Source organism: Oncorhynchus kisutch, linkage group LG28, assembly GCF_002021735.2.
Source record: "Oncorhynchus kisutch isolate 150728-3 linkage group LG28, Okis_V2, whole genome shotgun sequence".
NCBI lineage: Eukaryota > Metazoa > Chordata > Actinopteri > Salmoniformes > Salmonidae > Oncorhynchus > Oncorhynchus kisutch.
In genome coordinates, this window is record NC_034201.2 from 17,826,276 (window position 1) to 17,852,893 (window position 26,618).

Consider the following 26,618-nt stretch of genomic DNA (forward strand, 5'->3'; position numbering starts at 1 on the left):
CATGGTTCCACGTAATGGAAACAGATTATAATGTTTAGAATACGTTAACATCCTGTTCAAATTCACTGGTGTTACCTAAACAATCAAACCAAAAATCAATAACCGGGAACTATCACAAAACCTGTACGATTCAACTATTCAGACCTCCCTCTCTTACAGCCAAATATAGCCCAGTGAGCCCCACCAACCAGTGATGCCCACCTAGCAATTTTGTTGCTAGATTTAGCATGTTTTCAGACTATCCTGACAAATTCAGCTACTTAAAAAAAAAAATGGCACTTTTAGCAACTTTTGAAAAGTGACTCAAAAGCTATAATGCACGCATTTCCCCTCTAAATGACACAAACAATTTTCTCTGTCACACCCTCAGTCTCATCATTGCCTGGCTGCAAAAGTGCATTGTGAGTGACGTCGGCAGCAGGCGCTCAGCCCGTGCCCAGGCAGCAGCAACTTCAGCGAATTGCAAATCATTGTTGGCTGACTGCAGCAGCAGTAGTACGGGTTCGACAAGCCAAACCCAATGAATATAGTTGGTCACGAATGTTTGATCTTGAACAGAACTTACAACATCAATCAACATCTCTCAATCAATATTGTGCTGCCAGAAGTACAGAAAAGAGTGGGAGTCTTTACCTGAACAACTGTCAAATCTATTTGAGTAACGTTATTGTGTATTCTACGTAATGACGCAGTTTTACGTTATCACGCAATGATATCACAACATCATTTAGCAACAAATCAACCTTCCTCTAGCAACTTTACCCTGAAAATTAGTTTGCAACACTGCAACCAACTCTCCTATTCCTGCCTCTAGGCAAAAATCTAACTCCTATTCAGACTGAGTTCTGCTTGAATTCTATCGTATGAGTGAAACCAAACTTTCCAACTTTCTCTTCTCTTTCGGCTTCCCCTTTATGAAATGTCCAAAATGTAAAAGTACCATGTACTTCGCTAAATTTATAACGTATGTCAGTCAATCTATCGCAATTATCTCTCCGCTATTATGTAGAATTCATTAGACTTGGGTAACTGTCTCTTCTATGATTCAGTAATTTAAATACGACTCCATTCCCAATACGTTATTCCAGCGGTCCATTTAGGCAAGACAACGCATTCCATCGAAATCGCCCCTCTATTATTTGAATGGATTAGTCTTTCAATTTAACCTAAACAAGCTATTAAAACGTTCAGTTTATATCCTAAACAAACACTACACTAACTAACAGTATCTCTCCCGGCAAAACATGTCAGTATTTGGATTACAATCAGAATGAATTTTAGTCTATCGGTGCCAAGGCTGAAATACGAACCCGAGTCTCCCGCGTTGGGAGAAAATAGTCATAATTTAAAGGTTCAAGCGTTTCCCCAGCAAGGCTTCTCCTTACTCTCTCTCCCTTGGTTCTCTCCCTTGACCCTTGTCACTCTCTCCATCTCCTACTCAGAATTTAGGAATAATTACTATTATGACTTTTGATAAGTTATTAGGTCTCAAACACACATACTTTTCCCCCCTGCTGATATCCTTCTTGTAACTTTCTCAATAAGGTTGCCAAATCCTGTCCTGGGGTCCCGTCACCTTTTCTTTTAAAAATCTTACTTTACTTTATTTCGCCTTCTATATTACGTTTTCCGGCTACCTAATCTGTATAAATGAAAAATCTGGAATGGCCATATTCTGGAATGGCCCCAGTTTAAAGGTAATAGGGTGCCATTTTGGACATAACCATATTTCGTTGAATGTTGTGTATCCTTTGAACTTGTGTGATATTAATACTGTGTCTGTGTGCTGGCTGTGTCTCCCTCCCAGGCCTCATCCTGCTCTTCTACCTAGTGTTCTACATCTTCCTAGCAGGCATGTTCTGCCTCACCATGTATGTCATGCTGCAGACCTTGGATGACCACAAACCCACCTGGCAAGACAGGCTTAGCACACCAGGTATTATACACTAATACACCAATACCACAATTTAAGAGGTGTTGATACACTTAAACCTCACATTACAAACCAACATTTTTACAATTCCTACTGTATAGTCGTGAACACCCCAGACAATCACACATTGTATTGTAAACATATGATGAAGGCTAAAATCCCTCCCGCTCCTCTTTCTCTCTTTTCACCAGGCATGATGATCAGACCCAGGGGAGACACCATGGAGATCAACACCCACAACACTGAGAGCTGGGACATGTATATCAAGACCCTGGACAACTTCCTCTCCTGTGAGTCTGCCTGCCTGTCTGCATGCCTGCCTGCCTCTCTAATGTAATTTCCATTGGGGAAAACAACATGTTAAACTGTATTTCTCTCCCATCCAGCCTACAACAACTCTCTGCAGGCTGAAAAGAATGACAAGTGCCCGCCGGACCAGTATTTTATTCAGGCAGACAGCGGTGATGTGAAGAACAACCCCAAGCGCTCCTGCCAGTTCAACCGATCCCTTCTACAAGAGTGCTCTGGCCTCGATGACCATACCTATGGATACCAGGCTGGCAAGCCATGCATCATCATCAAGCTGAACCGGGTATGGTAGAAGCAGGGGGGGGGGGGCGTTGCTTGGCGACATAAGGGAGAGGGGAATGGAGCAGGAAATGGTTGGGAGCCTGGAAGAGATCATACCAATTAAATGCAAACAACTTTGGAAAAGTTTAGAATTGTTTGTTTTATTGTTTTCAGAATCACAACATTTCTCAGTTGAATGGATCTGCTTTAAGGAGGAATGAAGTGGGGATGATGGTGGAACTGCCAGGATAACACAGGTCTGTCTGTCCCTCTAGGTCATTGGGATGTTGCCAGGAAAGGATGGCAAGGCTCCATTTGTCACTTGTGGAGCGAAGGTGAGCCTCTCTCTCGCTCTTTCAGTCCCCCCCTCTCAGAATTAACCTATCCTGTATCTTTTAAAATATATATATATTTTACATTTATTTAACCAAGTAGGCCAGTTGAGAGCAAGTTCTCATTTACAACTGTTACCTGGCCAAGATAAAGCAAAGCAGTGCGACAAAAACAACAACACAGAGTAAAACATAAACAAACATACAGTCAATAACACAAAAGAAAATAAAGATTTTTCTATTCATGTACAGTGTGTGCAAATGTAGAATAGTAGGGAGGGAGGCAATAAATAGGCCCTAGAGGCGAAAATAATTACAATTTAGCATTTATACTGGAGTGATAGATGTGCAGATGAAGATATGCAAGTAGAGATTCTGGGGTGCAAAAGAGCAAGAGGGTAAGCAATAATATAGGGATGAGGTAGTTGGGTGTGCTATTTACAGATTGGCTGTGTACAGGTACAGTGATCGGTAAGCTGCTCTGACAGCTGATGCTTAAAGTTAGAGAGGGAGATATAAGACTCCAGCTTCAGAGATTTTTTCAATTTGTTCCAGTCATTGGCAGCAGAGAACTGGAAGGAAAGTGTTGGCTTTGGGGATGACCAGTGCAATATACCTGCTGGAGCGCATGCTACGGGTGGGTGTTGCTATGGTGACCAGTGAGCTGAGATAAGGCGGGGGGATTGGGCAAGTTGCTGCAGGGGGTGCTGAGTTGTTGGCCAAGGTAGGGGTAGCCAGGTGAAAAGCATGGACAGCCGTGGAAAAATGGTGATTGAAATTATCAATTATCATAGATTTATCGGTGGTGACAGTGTTTCCTAGCCTCAGTGCAGTGGGCAGCTGGGAGTAGGTGCTCTTATTCTCCATGGACTTTATTTAAGATGGAGAGGAAAGCACTTTTGAAGAGCAACCAGGCATCCTCTACTGATGGGATGAGGTCAATATCCTTCCAGGATACCCAGGCCAGGTCGATTAGAAATGCCTGCTCGATTAAGTGTTTTAGGGAGTGTTTGACAGTGATGAGGGGTGGTCGTTTGACCGCGGACCCAGTACGCACGCAGGCAATGAGGCAGTGATTGCTGAAATCCTGGTTGAAGACAGCAGAGGTGTATTTAGAGGGCAGGTTGGTCAGGATGATATCTAAGAGGGTGCCCATGGTTACGGATTTAGGATTGTACCTGGTAGGTTCCTTGATGATTTGTGTGAGATTGAGGGCATCTAGCTTAGATTGTAGGACGGCCGGGGTGTTAAGCATGTCCCAGTTTTGGTCACCTAACAGTACGAACTCTGAAGATAGATGGGGGGCGATCAATTCACATATGGTGTCCAGGGCACAACTGGGGGCGGAGGGTGGTCTATAACAAGCGGCAACGGTGAGAGACTTGTTTCTGGAAAGTATAAGCTCGAATTGTTTGGGCACAGACCTGGATAGCATGACAGAACTCTGCAGCTATCTCTTCAGTAGATTGCAACTCCACACGCTTTGGCAGTTCTATCTTTTCGGAAAGTGTAATAGTTAGCGATGGAAATTTCAGGATTTTTGGTGGCCTTCCTAAGCCAGGATTCAGACACGGCTAGGACATCAGGGTTGGCAGTGTGTGCTAAAGCAGTGAATAAAACAAACTTAGGGAGGAGGCTTCTAATGTTAACATGCATGAAAACAATGCTTTTACGGTTACAGAAGTCAACAAATGAGAGTGCCAGTGGAATGGGAGTGGAGCTAGGCACTGCAGGGCCTGGATTAATCTCTACATCACCAGAGGAACAGAGGAGGAGTAGGATAAGGGTACGGCTAAAGGCTATAAGAACTGGTCATCTAGTACGTTCGGAACAGAGAGTAAAAGGAGCAGGTTTCTGGGCATGGTAGAATAGATTCAGGGCATAATGTACAGACAAGGGTATGGTAGGACGTGAGCACAGTGGAGGTAAGCCTAGGCATTGAGTGACGATGAGAGAGGTTTTGTCTCTAGAGGCACCATTTAAGCCACATTGGGTGAGGTGGGTTGCAGGAGAGTATGCTCAGTACGCAGATGGAAAAGGAGATGTAAAAAAAAAAGAGCAAATATATATGATGAAAAACGATATATACAAGACAATCAAAACAGACATTCCCACTGCTACGCCATCTTGAAATCTTGTTCTCATCTATGTCATCCATTAGCTTCCTTTATGTCTGTGTCTTTCTTTGCTCGTCTGTGTTGCGTGATACAATGTCATTTCATCCTTTCATACCCTATGTGTATGTTGTTCTCTTCTTTTCTGTTACCATCCATTTTGTCCTTCCACTCTCAGAGGTACAAAGTTGGCAAAGATGAGTGGGTAAGGGTGCCACTGTAGTGATCTTAGTGACAGATAGATATGTATTGTAGTAGATATGTATTGTATAGTTACTAGTGATACACTGGTACCCTCAACTTTTTATATTCCAAGCTAGAGAGATACAATAACGTTCTAGCATAGCATGTACAGGTAGACTCTGTCTAAAATAAATGTCAATAAATAGTAGTTTACTATAGCAAGTCCACAAGGACAGTATAGAGATAGACATGCAGTAAATGCCAAAGATACATTTCCATCAAGTCTACTCTAATTGTCATGGTGTCCTTTCAAAGCTCGTCCACTCCTTCAGATTGGGCAGTCCTTCCCTGCTCGCCCACACACTTTTGACCCAACATTCCCTAACTAATGGCCTTGATCCTCTGCCCCTGCAGAAAGAAGACTCTGATAAGATTGGAGTGGTGGCGTACTACCCTGAAAAGGGCGCCTTCAACCTCATGTACTACCCTTACTATGGCAAGAAAGCTCAGGTGAGAATCCCGCGACACCAACCAGGCAACACTCACAAAGCATCCCTTATAATCCTATTTTTATGGTTAGATTAACTAATATTAGTGATCCAATGTCATTACATTGTTATTACTCATTCATCTGCATGTGCTTTCAATACATTATAGATCAAATGTTTCTGGAAAACAGTGCTGAAAGCTTATGTAACAATAGCTTACAGATCTATTGTCTTGTTTCAGGTGAACTACTCCCAGCCTCTGGTTGCCATTAAGTTCCTCAACATCACCCTCAACGAAGACATCAACATTGAGTGCAGGACCAACTACATTCCTCCTGGGAGTGAAAGAGACAAGTTTGCTGGAAAAGTGTCTTTCAAACTGAGGATCAACACTAAACAATAGATGTACATTCTCTGTCTCTCACAAATATTCACACTGACATGCTGTGCACAGGTACACACACACATACAGAAACAGATAACAGAATTAACACCCTCAGTTTGACTAATAGAATATGTTTACAACTTTCATTTACCCTCGATGTCGGCCATCGTATGCCCAGTTTAGTGATGTCAGATTGGTGCAGTAAAAAGGGGGGTAATTCTGTCTCTGTTTTTGTGTGAGATTTGGAACTGATTCTGTTCTGTAAGTTAGTTTGACTTGAAGTCTATTTATCAACACGTCTTACCAGTTTACTGTGGGTCCTTCCTTGCTGCCTCCCTCTAGAGTGCCCCTTTATATAGGAATATACACTAAATCCAATACAAAACGTGTATATCTATTTATATATAATATCCTTATATCAGTATGTCTATTTTGTTGCACTTGAATAGTTCAACAGCTAAACATATGATGTAAAAAACATTTTGGTGGATGAATGCAGAGACAGAGTCATTTTTCATGTGTGTATTGTCTTTCGTGTCCTAAGAAAGCTGGAGGCCTCATGTCCCAGCTCTCCGCTCTGCTATGTGGGAATTATTCATTAGGTTATGTTAAACCACTGGCCACCAGCACTCTGCAGTGATCATCTAGTTTAGACCCCCCCCCACACAGCCATTGTGTGAATGAAATGTGAGCTATAAGAAGATAGCATCTCCAACATGGGGAGTTATAGAGGTCAACACCTTTGAGTATGTGTATGTGTGTATGTTTGTATGTGTATGTTTGTATGTGTGTGTACTGTATGTGTGTGTGTGTACTGTATGTGTGTGTGTGTGTACGGTATGTGTATATGTGTGTGTGTACTGTGTTTGTATGTATGTGTGTGTACTGTATGTATGTGTGTGTGTACTGTATGTTTGTATGTGTGTGTACTGTATGTATGTGTGTGTGTGTACTGTATGTTTGTGTGTGTGTGTGTACTGTATGTGTATGTTTGTGTGTGTACTGTGTTTGTATGTATCTGTGTGTACTATATGTGTATGCTTGTGTGTGTGTGTACTGTATGTGTGTGTACTGTATGTGTATGCTTGTGTGTGTGTGTGTACTGTATGTGTGTGTACTGTATGTATGTTTGCATGTGTGTGTGTACTGTATGTGAATGTATATGTGTGTGTGTACTGTGTTTGTATGTGTACTCTATGTGTATGTTTGTATGTGTGCGTGTACTGTGTTTGTATGTGTACTCTATGTGTATGTTTGTATGTGTGCGTGTACTGTGTTTGTATGTGTACTCTATGTGTATGTTTGTATGTGTGTGTACTGTATGTGTATGTTTGTATGTGTGTGTGTACTGTATGTGTGTGTTGTGGTAAACCGTTGGGTGGAGCGTGCAGAGATTGACACAGAGATAGGGAGGCTTTAGTTCGCAAAAACAACTTTACTAAGACATCAAATAAATACATCAAAGAAATAACTTTGGTTTTGCTCGGTCTTCCTTCTCTTTATTAACTAGTGTCCGTCTCTCTCCCTTCTCTACTGTGGCTTGGTGTCGGTCTCTCCCAGTTCTTTCCCGCGGTGTGCCACCGTGCTCCTTTTATTTAGCCTCCACAGCTGGTTGGCACTTTCCTCTAATTACCTCCACTTAGAGCTGTCCATGAATTGGATCAGTCTCCCATAACATGGATATACATTGTTCTTACAGTGCACACACATGGTTTGTGTTCACAGCTGTGTCCCTCCAGCTCAAGGGTTAGGTCTTTTTGCATGTACATCACATATATATTTGATTTTGTATTGATTTGCGCTGGTTTGTGTTTTCTTGTGAAGAAGAGATGCTTATGGTTCTGTGGAGAAGGACAAATAGAGAGTTTGTTTTTGTTTCTATGTTTGTTTAAACATTTGTACATGGCTTGTTACTGCTGTGATAGCCTTCAAACTGAGATGCACTGACTCCAACGTTTCTGATTACATTGACCAGAATGTCTATAGGGCTGTTTTGGTAATACGGATCATTTGTTTGATTTTTGAAGGATTCTCTGCCATTCCATTGCTTTAAACAGGGGAGTACAACAGAACAACCAACCTTGGAGTTGGAGGCTGTACTCTAACTATAAACATCTACAATTGAGCGTTTAGGAATTTGCTGTTGCATGGTGGTCAATGTGCTGTTGCACAGGTACCCTGGATGTGCTGCTGACTTGATTAGGTACACATAATAAGAAAAGCCCATCCATCAGTTGAGGAATGTGTGGATCTGAGCGAGCGCTGCTGAACCCAGGCACCTCGCCTTGGCTGTGACATTGTGCCAATGTGACTGATCCTGCTATGACATCATAGCAACACTTTCAGAACACTAGCATCTGTTCACTCAAATTAAGGATTGGGTTGACTTTTAGGGCCTATTCTTTTCTGTCAGTATTGTATATCAATACATTCTCCTTCATTTGGATTGAAGTGGTGCCTCGGTAATATCATCATCAAGACTGACAGTAATACTATGTTTTGTTTGATAGATGTGCTGTATAATACATGTTGAGGTATATAGGAGTGATTGAACAAAGTACATTGACTCCATGCTAAACATGCATGCTGCATGTAGCCTACCAATAGTCCTTGTTTTTGAGCAGTGCCAGTGCTACGTATTCCTTATCATTCCTGCTCCACTCAGTCTGTCACGCTTCATTTCACTGTAATCTCTTAATCTGGTCAAATAATCCAAAACAGGTCCCCTTCTTTATCCTCTCTTTGTAGTTCCACCTTGTGTCAACCCTCCGTCTTTTGCTCTCTCTTTCTCTCTCTCTCTCTCTCTCTCACTCACTCACTCACTCACTCACACACACACACACACAAATCATCCATGCTTTCTGTTAAGATATGCAAGGTTAGGAAAGACTATGGTATGTGTTTAGTTCCACAGTTACTTTACACTACAACATTATCAGGGTTTTATCCATGTGACCCACATATTGCCATGTTGTACCACAAGCCATTTTTCCTCATGAGCCCATTCCATTCACAATTCAATCTACAAGTAAATGTGTATACTATCCATGGTGTGTGTAGCCACGGACTTACAGATATGTATATATATTCCTGATGGCAAAAGTAATGCTTTTCTTTGCTACATACAAGATTAGTCCTGCCACATTCCCTCCAACCAAAGATATTCATGAGGATTTTATTAGTATGAAAAAAACATGCTGCAACTGCCAGACCACAGATCTTTCTGAGAGAAAGGATTTCATTTAAAACATGTTTCAGAATGATGTGTGAATGGCATTTCATGAGCAGTCCTATTCTTACATAATGATCCACGAAGAAGGAGCATGTTTCACTAAATGACAACAGTGCCTCTTGGTGGACAGATCGTGTTGTTCCCCAGTGTCACCTGTTATGTAATTATATCTCCATATATCCGTTTTTAAGTTATCATTTGGACATTTCTTCAAAAAGCAACATATTTATTTGTTTTTATTCTTGGAAAGACTGCAACAAATGTATAGTAACAAAAATAATAAAGAGCTTGAGGAAGAAGACAGAAAGAACATGGAAATATTACGTTGACATATAGATGTACTTATGTTTGCTAATGCGCGTCTTCAAGATTGAACAATAGAAACATAACGGTTTTGTTTTCAAAAAGGGATAAAGTATTTGTATTGTTATTTTGTTGAAGAGGAAATAATGTATTAGCATTGTATTGAGACCGGGGTGCTACATGGTAGGTTTTCGACCTGTAATCTCAGAATTCTGAGTGAGACTGAAGAAAACTTGACAATTAAACACATACCAAGTAGCATTTTTTTTTCTAAGTCTGACCCCTACTTTCTCTGTCTTGTTTTCAACCTTGCAGTATTGAATGGCTGCCCTGTTGAAACGCTTTCTCAGTCATTGTCTACTGGCTACTCTTTTAGGTGAACAGTGCATGTCTTTATATGGGCACCAAGATGACGAGATGAAGAAGGGCATCCTCTTCTGGTATTGGTTTAATGAGTTACACTGATTCAATAGAAAGCTGCATATTTACAGTAACTGCAAAGGATTTATCCCCAAACAGCACAATACTTGCCTGTGGAAACTAGTGTGAACTAGCAAGACAGCTTTTCACTAAAGATCCTCCTGGAAAATAATATAAAGACGTGCTTCTACACCTGCATTGCTTGCTGTTTGGGGTTTTAGGCTGGGTTTCTGTACAGCACTTTGAGATATCAGCTGATGTACGAAGGGCTATATAAATAAATTTGATTTGATTTGATTTATGTCCCTGAAAATCTTGAATCAGACAGTTTATTAAAAACTTATCTAAGGCAGAACTCCTTTGAAACACTTTGGGATAGTCTCTCACCCAAAATGAATTGGCTGATAATTCTATTCTTTTTTTGCTGGATGTATATTATTGTATGTATGTATATCATTTTTTTTGCTTATGTTCATTGTAAAAAAAAATTGAGAAATCAATAAATGTGATTGACAGAAACAACCAGACAGGTCTGTTTTTGTTCCCTGGTTTCCGATCATTTCACCTCAGATTATGTTTCACATTTCAGTGTGCCTGTATACGCTCATCCATCCTTTAGTCAGTCAATCAGTCATTCAGACAGACAGACTGAGTCTGAGACAGTCTGAAATAATACCCTCTAGTCTACAGGATGACAACACTGACATAAGAGGAAGTTTATGTATTCAAATTTTTTGACAGTTTGAGTAAAAGGAGACACCTGTAACAGAATCATTCACAAGTCAAATGGACAAATACTTTCACAGTTAGTTGTGTAAACCAAACGAAATGATTGGCTGATACAAACTGGTTTTGTATAAAGTTGAATCTGCTCAATAGAGTGAGGCTCTGGGGAAAGAGGAAGTAAGGGAGTGGTGGAGTCAAGCGGTGCCATCGGGCAGATGGATGTAATCTAATGTAATTTTATTCACCATGACAATCCTTAGGCAGCTACTTCAACACTCATGTATCTTGCTTTCTGCTCTCCTCTGGCAGACTGTGGCCACCTACCAAGCCTGATCTCTGGACTTGACATCTAGCCAAGTCCCCCGAGCATAAATACCTTTCATGGAAGACTTTGGCCTGTACTGTAGATCACCTGCGTTACAATGTATAACATTAATCTCGAGACAAATCAACCAAAACCACTACATTTTTGCACTTTCTTCATAAGAAGTACAAGATACGTAAATGTGCTAGAGTCCGACTATCTGTTCTATGATTGGACAGCGCTTCATGTTGTTAACATGGCATAGTGGTTCTGACGCATTCACTCTGCTCTGACCACTTTACAAGATTACTATAGAATTTGACTCTCTCTCCCTCCTCCAATCTATCCTTTTTGCGATTGGGATCCAGTGGAGGGCAATAGGAAGAGAGAGCAATGATTACATAGCATTAGAGGCATTTGTGGGTTTAAATAGTGTGATCAAGTGTAACGCAAGCGGCTGATATACCAGGCACGCACCAGCTCTCTCGCTCTCTCACACATTAGGCTTGCATCCACCTGTGCTCATTAACCCCCAGTTAATTTCCTCATAATACTTGTTTGGACTCTTTCCATTAAAATGTTTATGGAACTCCATACTCAATCTCATGAATAATATATAAATATTGTATCTAACCATAACATTACTGTACGACAGAGGTTCATCTAACTCGTTTTTTAAATTACAGTTTATTAAAAATATATATTTGTAGGTAAAAAAGTCATTGTAGTTTACATTGAAACATCTCTTAAAATGGTGGCATTATGCCATTCGCAGCATGTATGTCCAAGCGAAGGGAGGGTCAATTATTGTGGTGTAGAAGTGATTACGTCACAAATGTTCATATAAATGGCTTTGCCACGAACTGTTATTAGCATTCAGGGTTCAGTGAAACTGATGTGCATGTGTAGTACACTATGACCTCTGGTGGATATACTGTAGTACTGCAACATAAGATCAAAAGCCCCGGATATAACACGTTTGCCTGATGAATCTTAACAGAATTCTTCCGCTGCACTAGTTCGCTACATAGTTGTCAGGCTGCAAACACAGAGTTTCTAAAACCTAGAGGTGCAACATTGCGAGACTTCCGGGAACGCTTGTAAAACATTATTCCTTAGTTGTAAATTTTCTCGAAATCTGAAGGCACAACCTAGATTTGAGCCAATGTCTTAAGCAGTTGAACACGTGTTTACTCCAACCTCGTGTTAGTGTCAAACTGACATTTTAATTTCTGTAAAAAACAACTGTATCTCGAAGGAGTGCCTTTGATTAGACTGCCTGAACTTGCGCAGTTCGGCGTGAGACGACCGTTAGGCCCGATGACATTGTCGCCATGACATCTTTGCTGCAATCATTGAAGTCATTTGTGTTGATGTCAAAATGGAGGCTGTTATAAAAAAAAACAAAGTCACCAACTAATGGATAATCTCTAAACAATCAGAGTATCAAAGCCAGACACATTTTCAAAACGTTGCACATGTGTTCTGGCTCTGGGCCAAACCATTGGTTTCTGGGACCAATCAGATGGTCTAGAACGGCCGTTCTAGACAGTTTCTCTCAATGCACTCAATTAGCCTATGTAAGCTAACATATTTTAGGTTGGTAAGTTAGTCTAGCCAGCTATCTAAACTTGTAGTAATCATGGTCGAATTACCAACTGGGGGGCCTCACTGGATTTTGTTAGTCACTAAGTCAGCTATCATATATAAAATAAAAAAACGCTATGACAAAATGTGTAGAATTGCAGGGAATTTGCTTTAAAACAGAATTGTATCTCTGCCCCATGACAAAATGTGTAGAATTGCAGGGAATTTGCTTTAAAACAGAATTGTATCTCTGCCCCATGGCAAAATGTGTAGAATTGCAGGGAATTTGCTTTAAAACAGAATTTTATCTCTGCCCCATGGCAAAATGTGTAGAATTGCAGGAAATTAACTATACAAAAACTTTCTCTCCTCTAGCTGTTTTGCTCACACACCCTAAGAAGATTTGACCTAGGATCCCCCAAAAGGTTAGGGCTGTTTCTGACTGCATGTTTGGGAATGGATGTCGACACGCACCCCATGCGGCACCCCATGATGAGTTCAGATGTTTTGTTGCCCCCACCCCCATCAAAGTCACCCATTCCTGGTCTAGAACGTATTTCCATTCTCAAAATTGTGCGGGAGGTACTCAGATCCAGACTCAAAAATATTACTTCTGCAGTGTCAATTTTGTAGTAATGCATACGTACTTAAACCATAACTACAACAGTAGCTAAGATCAGTGAATCACTGCATTGTAAATGTGGTTTTCAGAACCCTGAATAAAGTCCATCTGATGTGTCCAGCAGCCCTAGAAGATCTTCACAAATGATCCCATATAAAATTATTACATAATCACGATGTGGGGCATGGACAAAGTCCTTTGCCTTGTGATTGGCTTTTGATTCAATGATGGCAATGCTGAATTACACATCAACATACAACAACACAACAATCACTGACCTATGGAATTACATTGGAAACATCTTCAGAATTTACAACAATACATGATACGTTACTTGTTTTTCAACCAGTCTATGGTCTTCCAACACCATAACAAGTCCAGTGCGTGATCTCACACAGACAAACAGTGACATAACAATAACTTATCAATTGTACAATGAAGACATTTAGCTTCAGTTGATTGTTTTCACCAGCACTTTGGTCATATGGCCTCTAATACAAATTGGCCCTTTTGGTAAACTCTGTTGAGAGCACTCACTCATGATTACGTGAGCAGCTCATTGGTCTTGCACACATGTGAACTTTAGCCTGATAAAAGATAGTACAGCATATGAAACAAGGCACCAGGGGATAGACTGTAAGACCTAATTCATGCTATTATGCAAACCCCAACAGTAATGTGCTGGTTTTGCTATTCTATTTTCACATTGTCCTTACCAGTATAATTCCAACCATGATGGATGCGTAACCTGGCCAGCGCAGTACAGCTCAGCTCAGCCTGGTTCGGCCCCCCCCCCCCCCGCTCTTCTCCTACGGCAGGTCCAGCATGCCATGCTCCTCCAGGACCCCCTGAGTTCTGTCATACACCTCTCCGATGGCCCGGACCACCCTGTTCAGCACCACGCTGGCCTCTTCCTGGTTCGTCACACACACCAGCCTGTAGAAGAAGCTCCGCTCAGGCATGGCGATGAAGGCTATCTCCGCTGCCCTGCGTACAAACCAGGAGTGGTGGTGGGCCAGGGTGTGCTGATAGGCCTCACGGCAGAGCTCCGAGGGGCTCCGCAGCCGGCCGCCCACAGGCCCCTCCCCCAGCTTTTCCAGGAAGACCTGCAGCCACAACAGGGCCCGGTGCAGCCGGAGCAGAGTACGACACCCAGATTCTGTCATCTGCTGGAAGTCTACCAGGCCCCGGCTCAACTCAGTGTGGATCATAGAGCGCAAAGACAGGTAGGTACTGCTGGGTGCTGCCACTGAGGCCTCTGTCTCCTCCTGTCCACCACCATGCGCTCTGGTACCAGACACCAACCCCAAGGCTAGGCCCACTTCTCCCTCATCGCTGCTACCTGCCTCCCGCAGGGTCAGGTCACGGATTATGGAAGTTTTGGCTTCAATCTCCTGAGATATTAGTCCAACCATCGGTCCAAGAGCCTCCATGAACCTGTCACAGAGGATGGAGCAGGAGGAGGAGAGAAGCAATCAACAACCACACAGAGCCCAAATAATCCACATCTCTGTTTAGAGTTCATTCAGCCTGGTTCATTCAAGCGGATGTGAATGTCCCTTCTATTCAGCCAGTGAGTGTATTGACTGGCTGGAGTCTGGTCTCTGTGTCTGCATGTCCTGTCTGATGGGCTTACTTGATAAGCTCGTCCCAACTAGCCAGATAAGGCTGCAGCAGCACGTCGTTGGTGGGTGCCGGCGCAGCCAGCAGGTGAGACAACAGCTCCGACACCTGGAACTTCTGACCGGGACACACCTCCAGTATGGCCCCGTCCTCATCACTATCAGCCTCACTGCCATTGGACAGATGGTGAGGCTGGGCACGGGGGAAGAGGAGTGGGAAAGGGAGAGGAGAGGTTCATGTGAGTAAATTTGGTGGTCTCTATTAAGTTCATTCCAATAAAATCCAGCTTTGAAAATAGGTTTAGAATAAGGTTGTAGTTGCATTTTACCATAGTTCTATCTCTTGTTGACTTACACTGTTTATCTGAATGTAACCTTTAAGACAAGAGTCCCACTGGTAATCCAAACTTCCTTCTGTAAAGAGAAAGAAAACTGCTAAGATTAAGATACAATGTTTTCAAAGATCAGGGGAAAATGTGTTAACTCATCTCTATGTCAATAAAGTGGGAGGAGAGGTAGCTATGGTCTGCTAAAGAACACACTCAGAAACATTACCGGCACTTTATTCTACTGCACTGTATCCACTGGCATGTACTTGGTATTTGTAAGCAACTAGCACAAAATTGTGCCAATTTGTACATGTTTTGAATCCCAAAGAATCAAACATTTAATGTACATGTGTAGGTTATTACACGATAATGATCATTAATCATGTCATTTCTAAGTTAATACCTGGTCATTTTTTTACTGTAAAATAAAGTGCAACCAAAACATGTAATCCTTCAGAATAGTGACAAAACTCGGCTCTGTTAGACAGACATGATTTATAATCATTAAGTTATATGACGGTCCTTCTTTTAGAACATTCTACCAAGCTGTCACACACGGTCATGACTTCAGGGGCAAGGTGCGCCCAATGGGAGTAATAAAGGCTAATTAGATCACTCATGCATTCCATCTCATATCATGAGACTGACATCTATGATAATGGGAGATGCATGACAATAGGCTACCCTGTTGATCTAAATAACATACATCATACAATTGATTATTGCAAACTTGTGAATAACAAATGTTGAATTCACATACATCCTTGCAGCATAAACAGCAGTCAACTTCTTGTAAACGGAATGTTTCTTTGTGGTTCCCTCCTCTCTTTCTCTATTTCAATACCTTTGTTGAGTGCATGTTTTCCTCACTGCAACTAAAGGTATGGTGCTTTATGAAGTTAGAAGAGAAGACAATCTTGCCCTGATTATGGTGTAGAGTAGAAAGATGTGCTGGTATGTGGTATAGAGAGCAGCAGGGCCGGCTCCAGGCATAAGCGGCCGCTTAGGGACCCGGCCACTAGGGGGCCCCCGACCCAAAAACGTATAATATAGTGCCTTCAGAAACTAGTCACACCCACTTTTCGTTTTACACATTTTGTTGCCTTAGAGCCTGAATTTCAAATGGATTACATTTAGATCGTGTCACTGATCTACACACAATAACCCATAATGTCTAAGTGGAATTGTTTTTAGAAATGTTTACAAATTAATAAAAAATGAAAAGCTGAAATTTAAGTATTCAATAATAAGTATTCAACCCCTTTGTTATGGCAAGCCTAAATTAGTTCAGGAGTAAGAATGTGCTTAACACGTCACATTGCATGGACTCACTCTGTGTGCAATAATAGTGTCTGTACCACACACAACCAATTATCTGTACCTCAGTCAAGCAGTGAATTTCAAACACAGATTCAACCACAAAGACCAGGGAGGTTTTCCAATGGAAGGGCCCCTATTGGTAGATGGGTAAAAAAAAAAAGCTGATATTGAATACCCCTTTAAGCATGGTGAAGTTATTTTATTTTTTAATTTTTAATTTTACCCCCTTTTTCGTGGTATCCAATTGTTAGCAGCTACTATCTTGTCTCATCGCTACAACTCCCGTACGGGCTCGGGAGAGACGACAGTTGAAAGTCATGCGTCCTCCGATACACAACCCAACCAAGCCGCACTGCTTCTTAACACAGCGCGCAACCAACCCGGAAGCCAGCCGCACCAATGTGTCGGAGGAAACACCGTGCACCTGGCAACCTTGGCTAGCGTGCACTGCGCCCGGCCTGCCACAGGAGTCGCTGGTGCGCAATGAGACAAGGATATCCCTACCGGCCAAACCCTCCCTAACGACGGTATGCCAATTGTGTGTCGCCCCACGGACCTCCCGGTCGCGGCCGGTTACGACAGAGCCTGGGAGCGAACCCAGGGTCTCTGGTGGCACAGCCCTTAACCACTGCGCCACCCGGGAGGCCTCATGGTGAAGTTATTAATTACACTTTGAATGGTGTAGCAATACACCCAGTCACTACAAAGATGCAGGAGCCCTTCCCAATTCAGTTGCCAGAGAGGAAGGAAACCACTCAGGGATTTTACCATGAGGCCAATGGTGATTTTAAAACGGTTACAGAGTTTAATGGCTGTGATAGAAGAGAACGGAGGATGGATCAACAACATTGTAGTTACTCCACAATACTAACATAAATTATTTCAAACCTGCATCCTGTTTGCAATAAGGCACCAAAGTAATACTGCAAAGAATTGTCCTGCCATCAAAGCGTTATGTTTGGTGCAAATCCAACACTACGTCACTGAGTATAACTTAATATTTTCACGGATGGTGGTGGCTGCATCATGTTATGGGTATGCTTGTGATTGTTTGGATAGAAATAAACAGAATAGAGTTAAGCACAGGCAAAATCATAGAGGAAAACTTGGTTCAGGCTGCTTTCCAGACACAGGGAGACAAATTCACCTTTCATCAGGACAATAACCTCATACACAAGGCATAATAGACACTGGAGTTGCTTACCAAGACGAAATGTAATGTTCCTGAGTGGCTTACAGTTTTGACTTAAATCTGTTTGAAAATCTATGGTAATGATCAACAACCAACTTAACAGAGCTTGAATAATTTTTTATAAAAATGGGCAAATATTGTACAATTCAAGTGTGCAAAGCTCTTAGAGACCCAGAAAGACTCACAGCTGTGATCACTGCCAAAGGTGATTGTAACATTTATTGACTCGAGGGGTTGAATACTTACCTAATCAAGATACATTTGTTTTTTTTCCATTAATAAAAAAAAAATACATTCTTCCACTTTGGCATTAGAGTATTTTATGTAGATCGTTGTCAAAAATGACAATTCAAATCAATTTTCATCTCACTTTGTAACACAACAAAATGTGGAAAAAGTCAAGGGGTGTGAATACTTTTTGAAGTTAGGAACTTGGTCGGGGTCTCAAACTTACTTTTGAGAGAATAGTAGAATACACAAGATGCAATTTTGAAATTTGCTTGTGCATCAGCAGTCTTTATCTGGTTTTGTCAGTCGCTGACAGTCACTCAATCAGCTTACAATTTTTAGATTGGGAAATTAATCTAACCAGCTATTATGGTCATAAACCGAATGGGCACGCAGGGCATGAGCCCAGGGGCCCTGACCTCCATTGATTTTGTTAGTTGCTCATCATTAACATGGTATACTTCCTGGCAAAATGTGTAGAATTGCAGACAATTTGCTGTAGAACTGGACATTCTCTCTGTCCCATGGCAAAATGTGTAGAATTGCAGACAATTTGCTGTAGAACTGGACATTCTCTCTGTCCCATGGCAAAATGAGTAGAATTGCAAGAAAGTTTTTATAAAATTGTTAAACATCTCTCACCCCATGACAAAATTGCTGCAAAATTTGTAAAATTTAAGGAATTGTACTTTAAAACAAAACAAATCTATCTCCGCAGTCAAGAGGGGGACCACTCAAATGTTAGGAGGGCCACTCAAATGTTTTGCCCGTGAGGTGGGGGGCCCCCAACCAAATCACACTTAGGGCTCCCAAAAGGCTAGGGCCGGCCCTGGAAAGTAGCCTAACCACCACAAGAGGAAAACAAACTTCTATAGATTCCCAGGTCAGCAGACACCGTGTGATATTATTCTATATATTCAAACAAATGAGGCATGTGTAAATCAACAAAGCTACACTATATGGCTAACACATAGAATGTTTACTGTACAGGCCACATGCTCAGCCACTCAAAGACAGTCACATGCTGCTAGCTCGAGTCACAGTAACACACATTCTCTAAAACACACACACAGCCTCCCCTCAGTGTTAGCTTGAGACAAATATGTTACTCACGGAGCCACATGGAGCCGAGGAAGAACAGTAGAACCACGATGGCCAAAGCCGCCTTGCCCTTTATCCCCATGTCGACTGCCTGTATGTGACTCAACCTAGCCCGCTCTGTCCCCTCTCCCCCTTGATAAGCTACTATGTCTGCCAGCTTCTATCTATCCATACCGTTGCCTCTGCCTCGTGAGTGAGTTCTCTCGCCTTCTCTTCTTGAACGGCTCCCACTGTGTCTCTCAGTCTTTCTATTGACCCCTTTACCTCTGACCCACCCTGTCTTCCTAAGTCTGTCACCCTCCCCCTCTAACCACCAGACAAAAGTTGCTTTTGTCTCTGCTGTTGTGCCTCACTGCTTTAAGTGGCCACACCCATGACACTAATTCTATCAATATTTAACTTTTAATCTTAAATTTTTGCTGTTACAGTTTTCTCTCCTCTATTTCAAATTCAACTCTCTTGCTCCTGCTCTGCTCTGTCCGCTCTGTCTTTCTTTGACTTTGTTCCAGTCCTTCTCTCCTGGCTCCCTCTCTTTTGTTTACCAAACTGTTGATCTCTCTGTGTCAGTCTCCAACCTTGTTGCTCAATGGAAGGGTCCAGAGGTTAGTTGTGTTCAGTCAGCAACTGGCTGATTAAGCAAGCTGGTCTGTCCCACCGACCAACCCGACCGACAGTAACCCCCTCACTCTCTCCAAACTCATAATCTGTTCATTTCGAAGCAATACCCATACTCCACACCATCTTATACAAACAAGACTTCTCTCATCACCCCCTTGTAAAAAAAATACAATCCCACTTCCAGGCTTGCCAAATTGCTAACAGCATACCAGTTAGCAATGAGCAATTGGCAGGCCTGCGGCCCTCCAAATTAATAACGGTGTGCGGTCAGGAGATTTGCTCAGCTGCTTTACTGGCACGGCGTCAGCTACTAGATGCAAATGAACCCATCAGAGATGAAAATCCATCCATCAGAGATGCAAATCAGGTCATAAGTGGCAAACTCTGTTCAACTGCTGGTGGTAGGACTTGATGGTCATCTGCTTTAAGGCAAATCAGGTAGTCTAGCAGTTAGAGCATTGGGGCAGTAACCGAAAGGTCGTTCTTTTGAATACCCAAGCCGACAATGTGAAAAATCTGTCGAAGGCACTTAACCCTAGTTTTCTCCAGGGGCGCCGTACTACTATGGCTGACCCTGTAAAACAACATTTCACCGCACATTTTGTTTTTTATTATTATTATTAATTTTATTTTATTTAACCAGGTAGGCAAGTTGAGAACAAGTTCTCATTTACAATTGCGACCTGGCCAAGATAAAGCAAAGCAGTTCGACAAATACAACGACACAGAGTTACACATGGAGTAAAACAAACATACAGTCAATAATACAGTAGAAACAAGTATATATACGATGTGAGCAAATGAGGTGAGATAAGGGAGGTAAAGGCAAAAAAAGGCCATGGTGGCAAAGTAAATACAATATAGCAAGTAAAACACTGGAATTGTAGATTTGCAGTGGAAGAATGTGCAAAGTAGAAATAAAAATAATGGGGTGCAAAGGAGCAAAGTAAATACATAAAATGAAATAAATACAGTAGGGAAAGAGGTAGTTGTTTGGGCTAAATTATAGATGGGCTATGTACAGGTGCAGTAATCTGTGAGCTGCTCTGACAGCTGGTGCTTAAAGCTAGTGAGGGAGATAAGTGTTTCCAGTTTCAGAGATTTTTGTAGTTCGTTCCAGTCATTGGCAGCAGAGAACTGGAAGGAGAGGCGGCCAAATAAATAATTGGTTTTGGGGTGACCAGAGAGATATACCTGCTGGAGTGCGTGCTACAGGTGGGTGATGCTATGGTGACCAGCGAGTTGAGATAAGGGGGACTTTACCTAGCAGGGTCTTGTAGATGACATGGAGCCAGTGGGTTTGGGGACGAGTACAAAGCGAGGGCCAGCCAACGAGAGTGTACAGGTCGCAATGGTGGGTAGTATATGGGGCTTTGGTGACAAAACGGATGGCACTGTGATAGACTGCATCCAATTTGTTGAGTAGGGTATTGGAGGCTATTTTGTAAATGACATCGCCGAAGTCGAGGATTGGTAGGATGGTCAGTTTTACAAGGGTATGTTTGGCAGCATGAGTGAAGGATGCTTTGTTGCGAAATAGGAAGCCAATTCTAGATTTAACTTTGGATTGGAGATGTTTGATGTGGGTCTGGAAGGAGAGTTTACAGTCTTACCAGACACCTAGGTATTTGTAGTTGTCCACGTATTCTAAGTCAGAGCCGTCAAGAGTAGTGATGTTGGACGGGCGGGCAGGTGCAGGCAGCGATCGGTTGAAGATCATGCATTTAGTTTTACTTGTATTTAAGAGCAATTGGAGGCCACGGAAGGAGAGTTGTAAGGCATTGAAGCTTGCCTGGAGGGTTGTTAACACAGTGTCCAAAGAAGGGCCTGAAGTATACAGAATGGTATCGTCTGCGTAGAGATGGATCAGAGACTCACCAGCAGCAAGATCGACATCAATTATGTACACAGAGAAGAGAGTCAGTCCAAGAATTGAACCCTGTGGCACCCCCATAGAGACTGCCAGAGGTCCGGACAGCAGACCCTCCGATTTGACACACTGAACTCTATCAGAGAAGAAGTTGGAGAACCAGGCGAGGCAATCATTTGAGAAACCAAGGCTGTCGAGTCTGCCGATGAGGATGCTGTGATTGACAGAGTCGAAAGCCTTGGCCAGATCAATGATTACGGCTGCACAGTAATGTTACTTATCGATGGCAGTTAAGATATCGTTTAGGACCTTGAGCGTGGCTGAGGTGCACCCATGACCAGCTCTGAAACCAGATTGCATAGCAGAAAAGGTATGGTGAGATTCGAAATGGTCGGTAATCTGTTTGTTGACTTGGCTTTCGAAGACCTTAGAAAGGCAGGGTAGGATAGATATAGGTCTGTAGCAGTTTGGGTCAAGAGTGTCCCCCCCTTTGAAGAGGGGGATGACCGCAGCTGCTTTCCAATCTTTGAGAATCTCAAACGACACGAAAGAGAGGTTGAACAGGCTAGTAATAGGGGTGGCAACAATTTCGGCAGATCATTTTAGAAAGAAAGGGTCCAGATTGTCTAGCCCGGCTGATTTGTAGGGGTCTAGATTTTGCAGCTCTTTCAGAACATCAGCTGACTGAATTTGGGAGAAGGAGAAATGGGGAAGGCTTGGGCGAGTTGCTGTGGGGGTTGCAGTGCTGTTGACCGGGATAGGGGTAGCCAGATGGAAAGCATGGCCAGCCGTAGAAAAATGCTTATTGAAATTCTCCATTATAGTGGATTTATCAGTGGTGACAGTGTTTCCTACCTTCAGTGCGATGGACAGCTGGGAGGAGGTGTTCTTATTCTCCATGGACTTTACAATGTCCCAGAACCTTTTTGAGTTAGTGTTGCAGGAAGCAAATTTCTGCTTGAAAAAGCTAGCCTTGGCTTTTCTAACTGCCTGTGTATAATGGTTTCTAGCTTCCCTGAACAGCTGCATATCACGGGGGCTGTTCGATGCTAATGCAGAACGCCATAGGATGTTTTTGTGTTGGTTAAGGGCAGTCAGGTCTGGGGAGAACCAAGGGCTATATCTGTTCCTGGTTCTAAATTTCTTGAATGGGGCATGCTGATTTAAGATGGTTAGGAAGGCATTTAAATAAAATAACCAGGCATCCTCTACTGACGGGATGAGATCAATATCCTTCCAGGATACCCCGGCCAGGTCGATTAGAAAGGCCTGCTCGCTGAAGTGTTTCAGGGAGCATTTGACAGTGATGAGTGGAGGTCGTTTGACCGCTGACCCATTACGGATGCAGGCAATGAGGCAGTGATCGCTGAGATCTTGGTTGAAGACAGCAGAGGTGTATTTAGAGGGCAAGTTGGTTAGGATGATATCTATGAGGGTGCCCGTGTTTACAGCTTTGGGGAGGTACCTGGTAGGTTCATTGATCATTTGTGTGAGATTGAGGGCATCAAGCTTAGATTGTAGGATGGCTGGGGTGTTAAGCATGTTCCAGTTTAGGTCGCCTAGCAGCACGAGCTCAGAAGATAGATGGGGGGCAATCAGTTCACATATGGTGTCCAGAGCACAGCTGGGGGCAGAGGGTGTTCTATAGCAGGCGGCAACGGAGAGAGACTTGTTTTTAGAGAGGTGGATTTTTAAAAGTAGAAGTTCAAATTGTTTGGGTACAGACCTGGATAGTAGGACAGAACTCTGCAGGCTATCTTTGCAGTAGATTGCAACACCGCCCCCTTTGGCAGTTCTTTCTTGTCTGAAAATGTTGTAGTTTGGGATGAAAATGTCTGAATTTTTGGTGGTCTTCCTAAGCCAGGATTCAGACACAGCTAGAACATCCGGGTTGGCAGAGTGTTCTAAAGCAGTGAATAAAACAAACTTAGGGAGGAGGCTTCTAATGTTAATATGCATGAAACCAAGGCTATTACGGTTACAGAAGTCATCAAAAGAGAGCGCCTGGGAAATAGGAGTGGAGCTAGGCAGAGGAAAAGAGGAGGAGTAGGATAAGGGTACGACTAAAGGCAATGAGAATTGGTCGTCTAGAACGTCCAGAACAGAGAGTAAAAGGAGGTTTCTGGGGGCGATAATATAGTTTCAAGGCATAATGTACAGACAAAGGTATGGTAGGATGTGAATACAGTGGAGGTAAACCTAGGTATTGAGTGATGATGAGAGCGATATTGTCTCTAGAAACATCATTGAAACCAGGAGATGTCATCGCATGTGTGGGTGGTGGAACTAATAGGTTGGACAAGGTATAGTGAGCAGGACTAGAGGCTCTACAGTGAAATAAGCCAATAAATACTAACCAGAACAGCAATGGATAAGGCATATTGACATTAAGGAGAGGCATGCTTAGTCGAGTGATCAAAAGGGTCCAGTGAGTAGTGAGGTTGGTTGGGGTCACAGCGATTCAGACAGCTAGCCGGGTCATTGGTAGCAAGCTAGCATAGGATGGAGGTCTGTTTTTAGCCACCTCGTTTCCGTCGGTAGGATTAGTGGGGTTCCGTGTGATAGAGGATATCAATCCAATTCGCAAAAAAACAACAAAAAAACAGATATAGTTATAGAGGCCCAGGAAAATAGACAAAAAAAGAAAAATATATATATCCGGTGTATGTGACAAAAAAATATCATAGCAAGCGCCATGCTTTTCTTGCATGCTGTGTAAGAGTCGGAGGAACAAAACGACCACAGAAGTCACAGTTCAGTAGATAAAGGTCAGGTCATGCTATGTTGTAAATATGTTGTTTGTTGTTCCTGTCTGTTGCTTATTTATCATCCAATGTGGACTGTATACTGTACATACTCTGACATGAGCCCAAATCAATACATTGCAAATAAAGGAAAGCCGCAGGTTCACTCAGATGTTTTCACTGTCATGGTGTTTAACCTTGTCAAAACCCACACACAATAGGAGGTTCCTGCCATAGACGTTGTATATTGTATTGGATATTAACAGGAATTAATTTGAATTGTTTTTGTCTTGTCTTTAGTCCTAACCGTTGTCTCTTGTTTTCTTTACCATAAAACAAATACAAATGTAGCCACACAAAGTTTAAACGGTAGCAGTATTTGAAAAAGATAAAACAAATGTATAGCTCAGTTGGTAGAGCATGGCTTGCAATGCCAAGATAGTGGGTTAGATTCCCGGGACCACCCATCTATAATGTAGGCATGTATGACTGTCAGTTGCTCTGGATAAAAGCTTCTGCTAAATATACAGTATTCTTATACAGTAGAAAAGCTCTTTCACCACACCATATTGCCTATGTGACTAGCAGCATAAATGTTGCTTCCTAGGTTGGTGACTGGCTGTAGACCAACAGTATCTTGAAGTATGTTGACGTCAGATATTACCCTGAAAACCCCTGATGACACATCATGTAGATATCTGAGATGCATATGAGATCTGAGATGTATGGGTTGATAAATTACTTGGGAATGGGGGAAATACTGTAGGTGTTCCATTATCAAATTACTGATCAACTTTGGTTATTATCAGTGGCTGTGGTGTTGTTGGGGTGGAGGAGGGGCAGAGACATTGGACTCAAGACTGTGGACTAATCACATTCATGTGATCAGGAGGGGAGGGGTTCTGCATAATTGTCCTTTTGTTGGAGGAGAGAAAAGGGAAAGCAAGGGCATTCATTAGGGAACGATGTAAGGGGAGGAGGGGTTGGTCATGTGAAGCATTTAGCCTACTACTTACCCTAAAGGAAGACAGCAATTGAGATAAGCCTTAATAAGTGGTGATGTAGTGTGTGTGTGTGTGTCAGAGAGTGAGAGAGATCAAATGTTTTTATTTATAAAGCCCTTTTTACATCAGCAGTTGTCACAAAATGCTTATACAGAAACCCAGCCTAGAGAGAGAGCATGTGAGAGAGAGGGCAATCAAAGTTTATATATTTTAGGCTGTTGCAACATTGAAATGGGCAATGTTACATTGGACATGTGTCCTGCTCTATGGCTTTAATTTGTGTGAAGTCTGCCATTGACCGTAAGATAAGTATCGGTCTCCCAGACACAGAGGTTCCGGTTACCTCAATGGAGCACATCTTGTCACATCTGCTCCTGCCACGCCCTCTAGTGCTCATCCGGTGTCTCCTTGACCTGTCGCCACTCCCCCAGTGCTCTCTCCCTCTCTCTGTGTGTGTGAGATTGTGTGGGAAGAGACAGGTGTGCTGGAGTCAGAGCAGATCCCCACCAGCTGAAACCTGTTCCATAATCAAGACCTCTACAAATACTCAGTCCTGCCACTTCCACACTGCCAGATCGTAATCTCTGCCCAGTCAGTCCATGTTTGATAACATCGTTATCAAATATCAATGACAATTGTATGCTGATATGATTGGATTCTTACCACTCCATGCATTTTGTGTACATAGGCCATACCAGTGCGCAAATAGGCTGGGACTAGAAACCTGGCATTTCTAACACACCGGCCCATTTTTTTCGTTGAGGCCCCCATACCGGCCATATTTTTTTGTGAGGCCCCCCCATTTTTTAAATTGAGGCCCAAGTGCTGTGACTGTGAGCAGTGATGCTAGGTTTAGCACAGGCAGATTAGCTGCCTGCTGCGGAGGACAGTGCTGTAAAGGTAGGGAGAAAACAGAGAAAGACAGCCACTGACACAGATCTAACCTACTGCTACCAGTTTATATTTTGTCTGTATCGTATGAAATAGTAGGCTAATTAACACTTTGTAGAGGTATTGTTAGAGAGCGGTTAAGATAAAGATTTTTGTTCAGGCGCCAGGCAGGTAAATGTCTAATAGAAAAGAGGGGGCTTAGCTGTGGTAGGCACCGAAGGCTGGAAGTATCTTCATCCCTCCGTCCGTTCCCGTTTGTAAATTAGACTCACAAAAAGCTTCACAACAATGTTGCTAATAGTCCATGGAGATCCAAGGAATGAACGGTAAGATAGAAAATAGTAGGATAGAGAGAATACCGCTGCCAGACACGTATCAGCAGAAGAGACTGCCGAGAGTAAGAGTGTAGCCTGTTTACCAAATAGCCAGCGGAGAGAAAGGATACGACACACCATATAAAACACAAGTCACTGCACAGGTGTAACCCAAACAATAATACC

General features: G+C 42.6%; 2 protein-coding genes across 3 annotated transcripts in view; one reads left to right on the plus strand and one right to left on the minus strand.

Moving 5' to 3' along the window:
• Window positions 1-10,357, plus strand: part of LOC109875678 (sodium/potassium-transporting ATPase subunit beta-2-like) — a 29,693-nt gene extending 19,336 nt beyond the window's left edge. Inside the window, exons 2-7 of the mRNA XM_020468095.2 lie at window positions 1,808-1,936; window positions 2,125-2,223; window positions 2,320-2,525; window positions 2,779-2,838; window positions 5,547-5,642; window positions 5,862-10,357. Of these exons, the coding sequence (XP_020323684.1) occupies window positions 1,808-1,936; window positions 2,125-2,223; window positions 2,320-2,525; window positions 2,779-2,838; window positions 5,547-5,642; window positions 5,862-6,023 (752 nt within the window). The 3' untranslated portion in view covers window positions 6,024-10,357. The remainder of the gene's footprint in view (window positions 1-1,807; window positions 1,937-2,124; window positions 2,224-2,319; window positions 2,526-2,778; window positions 2,839-5,546; window positions 5,643-5,861) is intronic.
• Window positions 7,421-19,709, minus strand: gltpd2b (glycolipid transfer protein domain containing 2b). Of its 2 annotated transcripts, XR_002252844.2 has the most exons (5): window positions 19,004-19,709; window positions 15,177-15,235; window positions 14,836-15,014; window positions 13,916-14,636; window positions 7,421-7,846 (listed from the first exon to the last, which is right to left on the minus strand). XR_002252844.2 is itself a non-coding variant. In XM_020468043.2 (4 exons), exons 1-4 carry the CDS (start codon window positions 19,071-19,073, stop codon window positions 14,009-14,011), a joined length of 936 nt encoding a protein of 311 aa, XP_020323632.1. In that variant the 5' UTR covers window positions 19,074-19,709; the 3' UTR covers window positions 9,165-14,008. The 2 variants fall into 2 exon arrangements, 1 of the variants encoding a protein (XP_020323632.1); XM_020468043.2 differs by lacking the exon at window positions 7,421-7,846 and having other exon boundaries at window positions 9,165-14,636.
• Window positions 19,710-26,618: the final 6,909 nt, after the last annotated feature.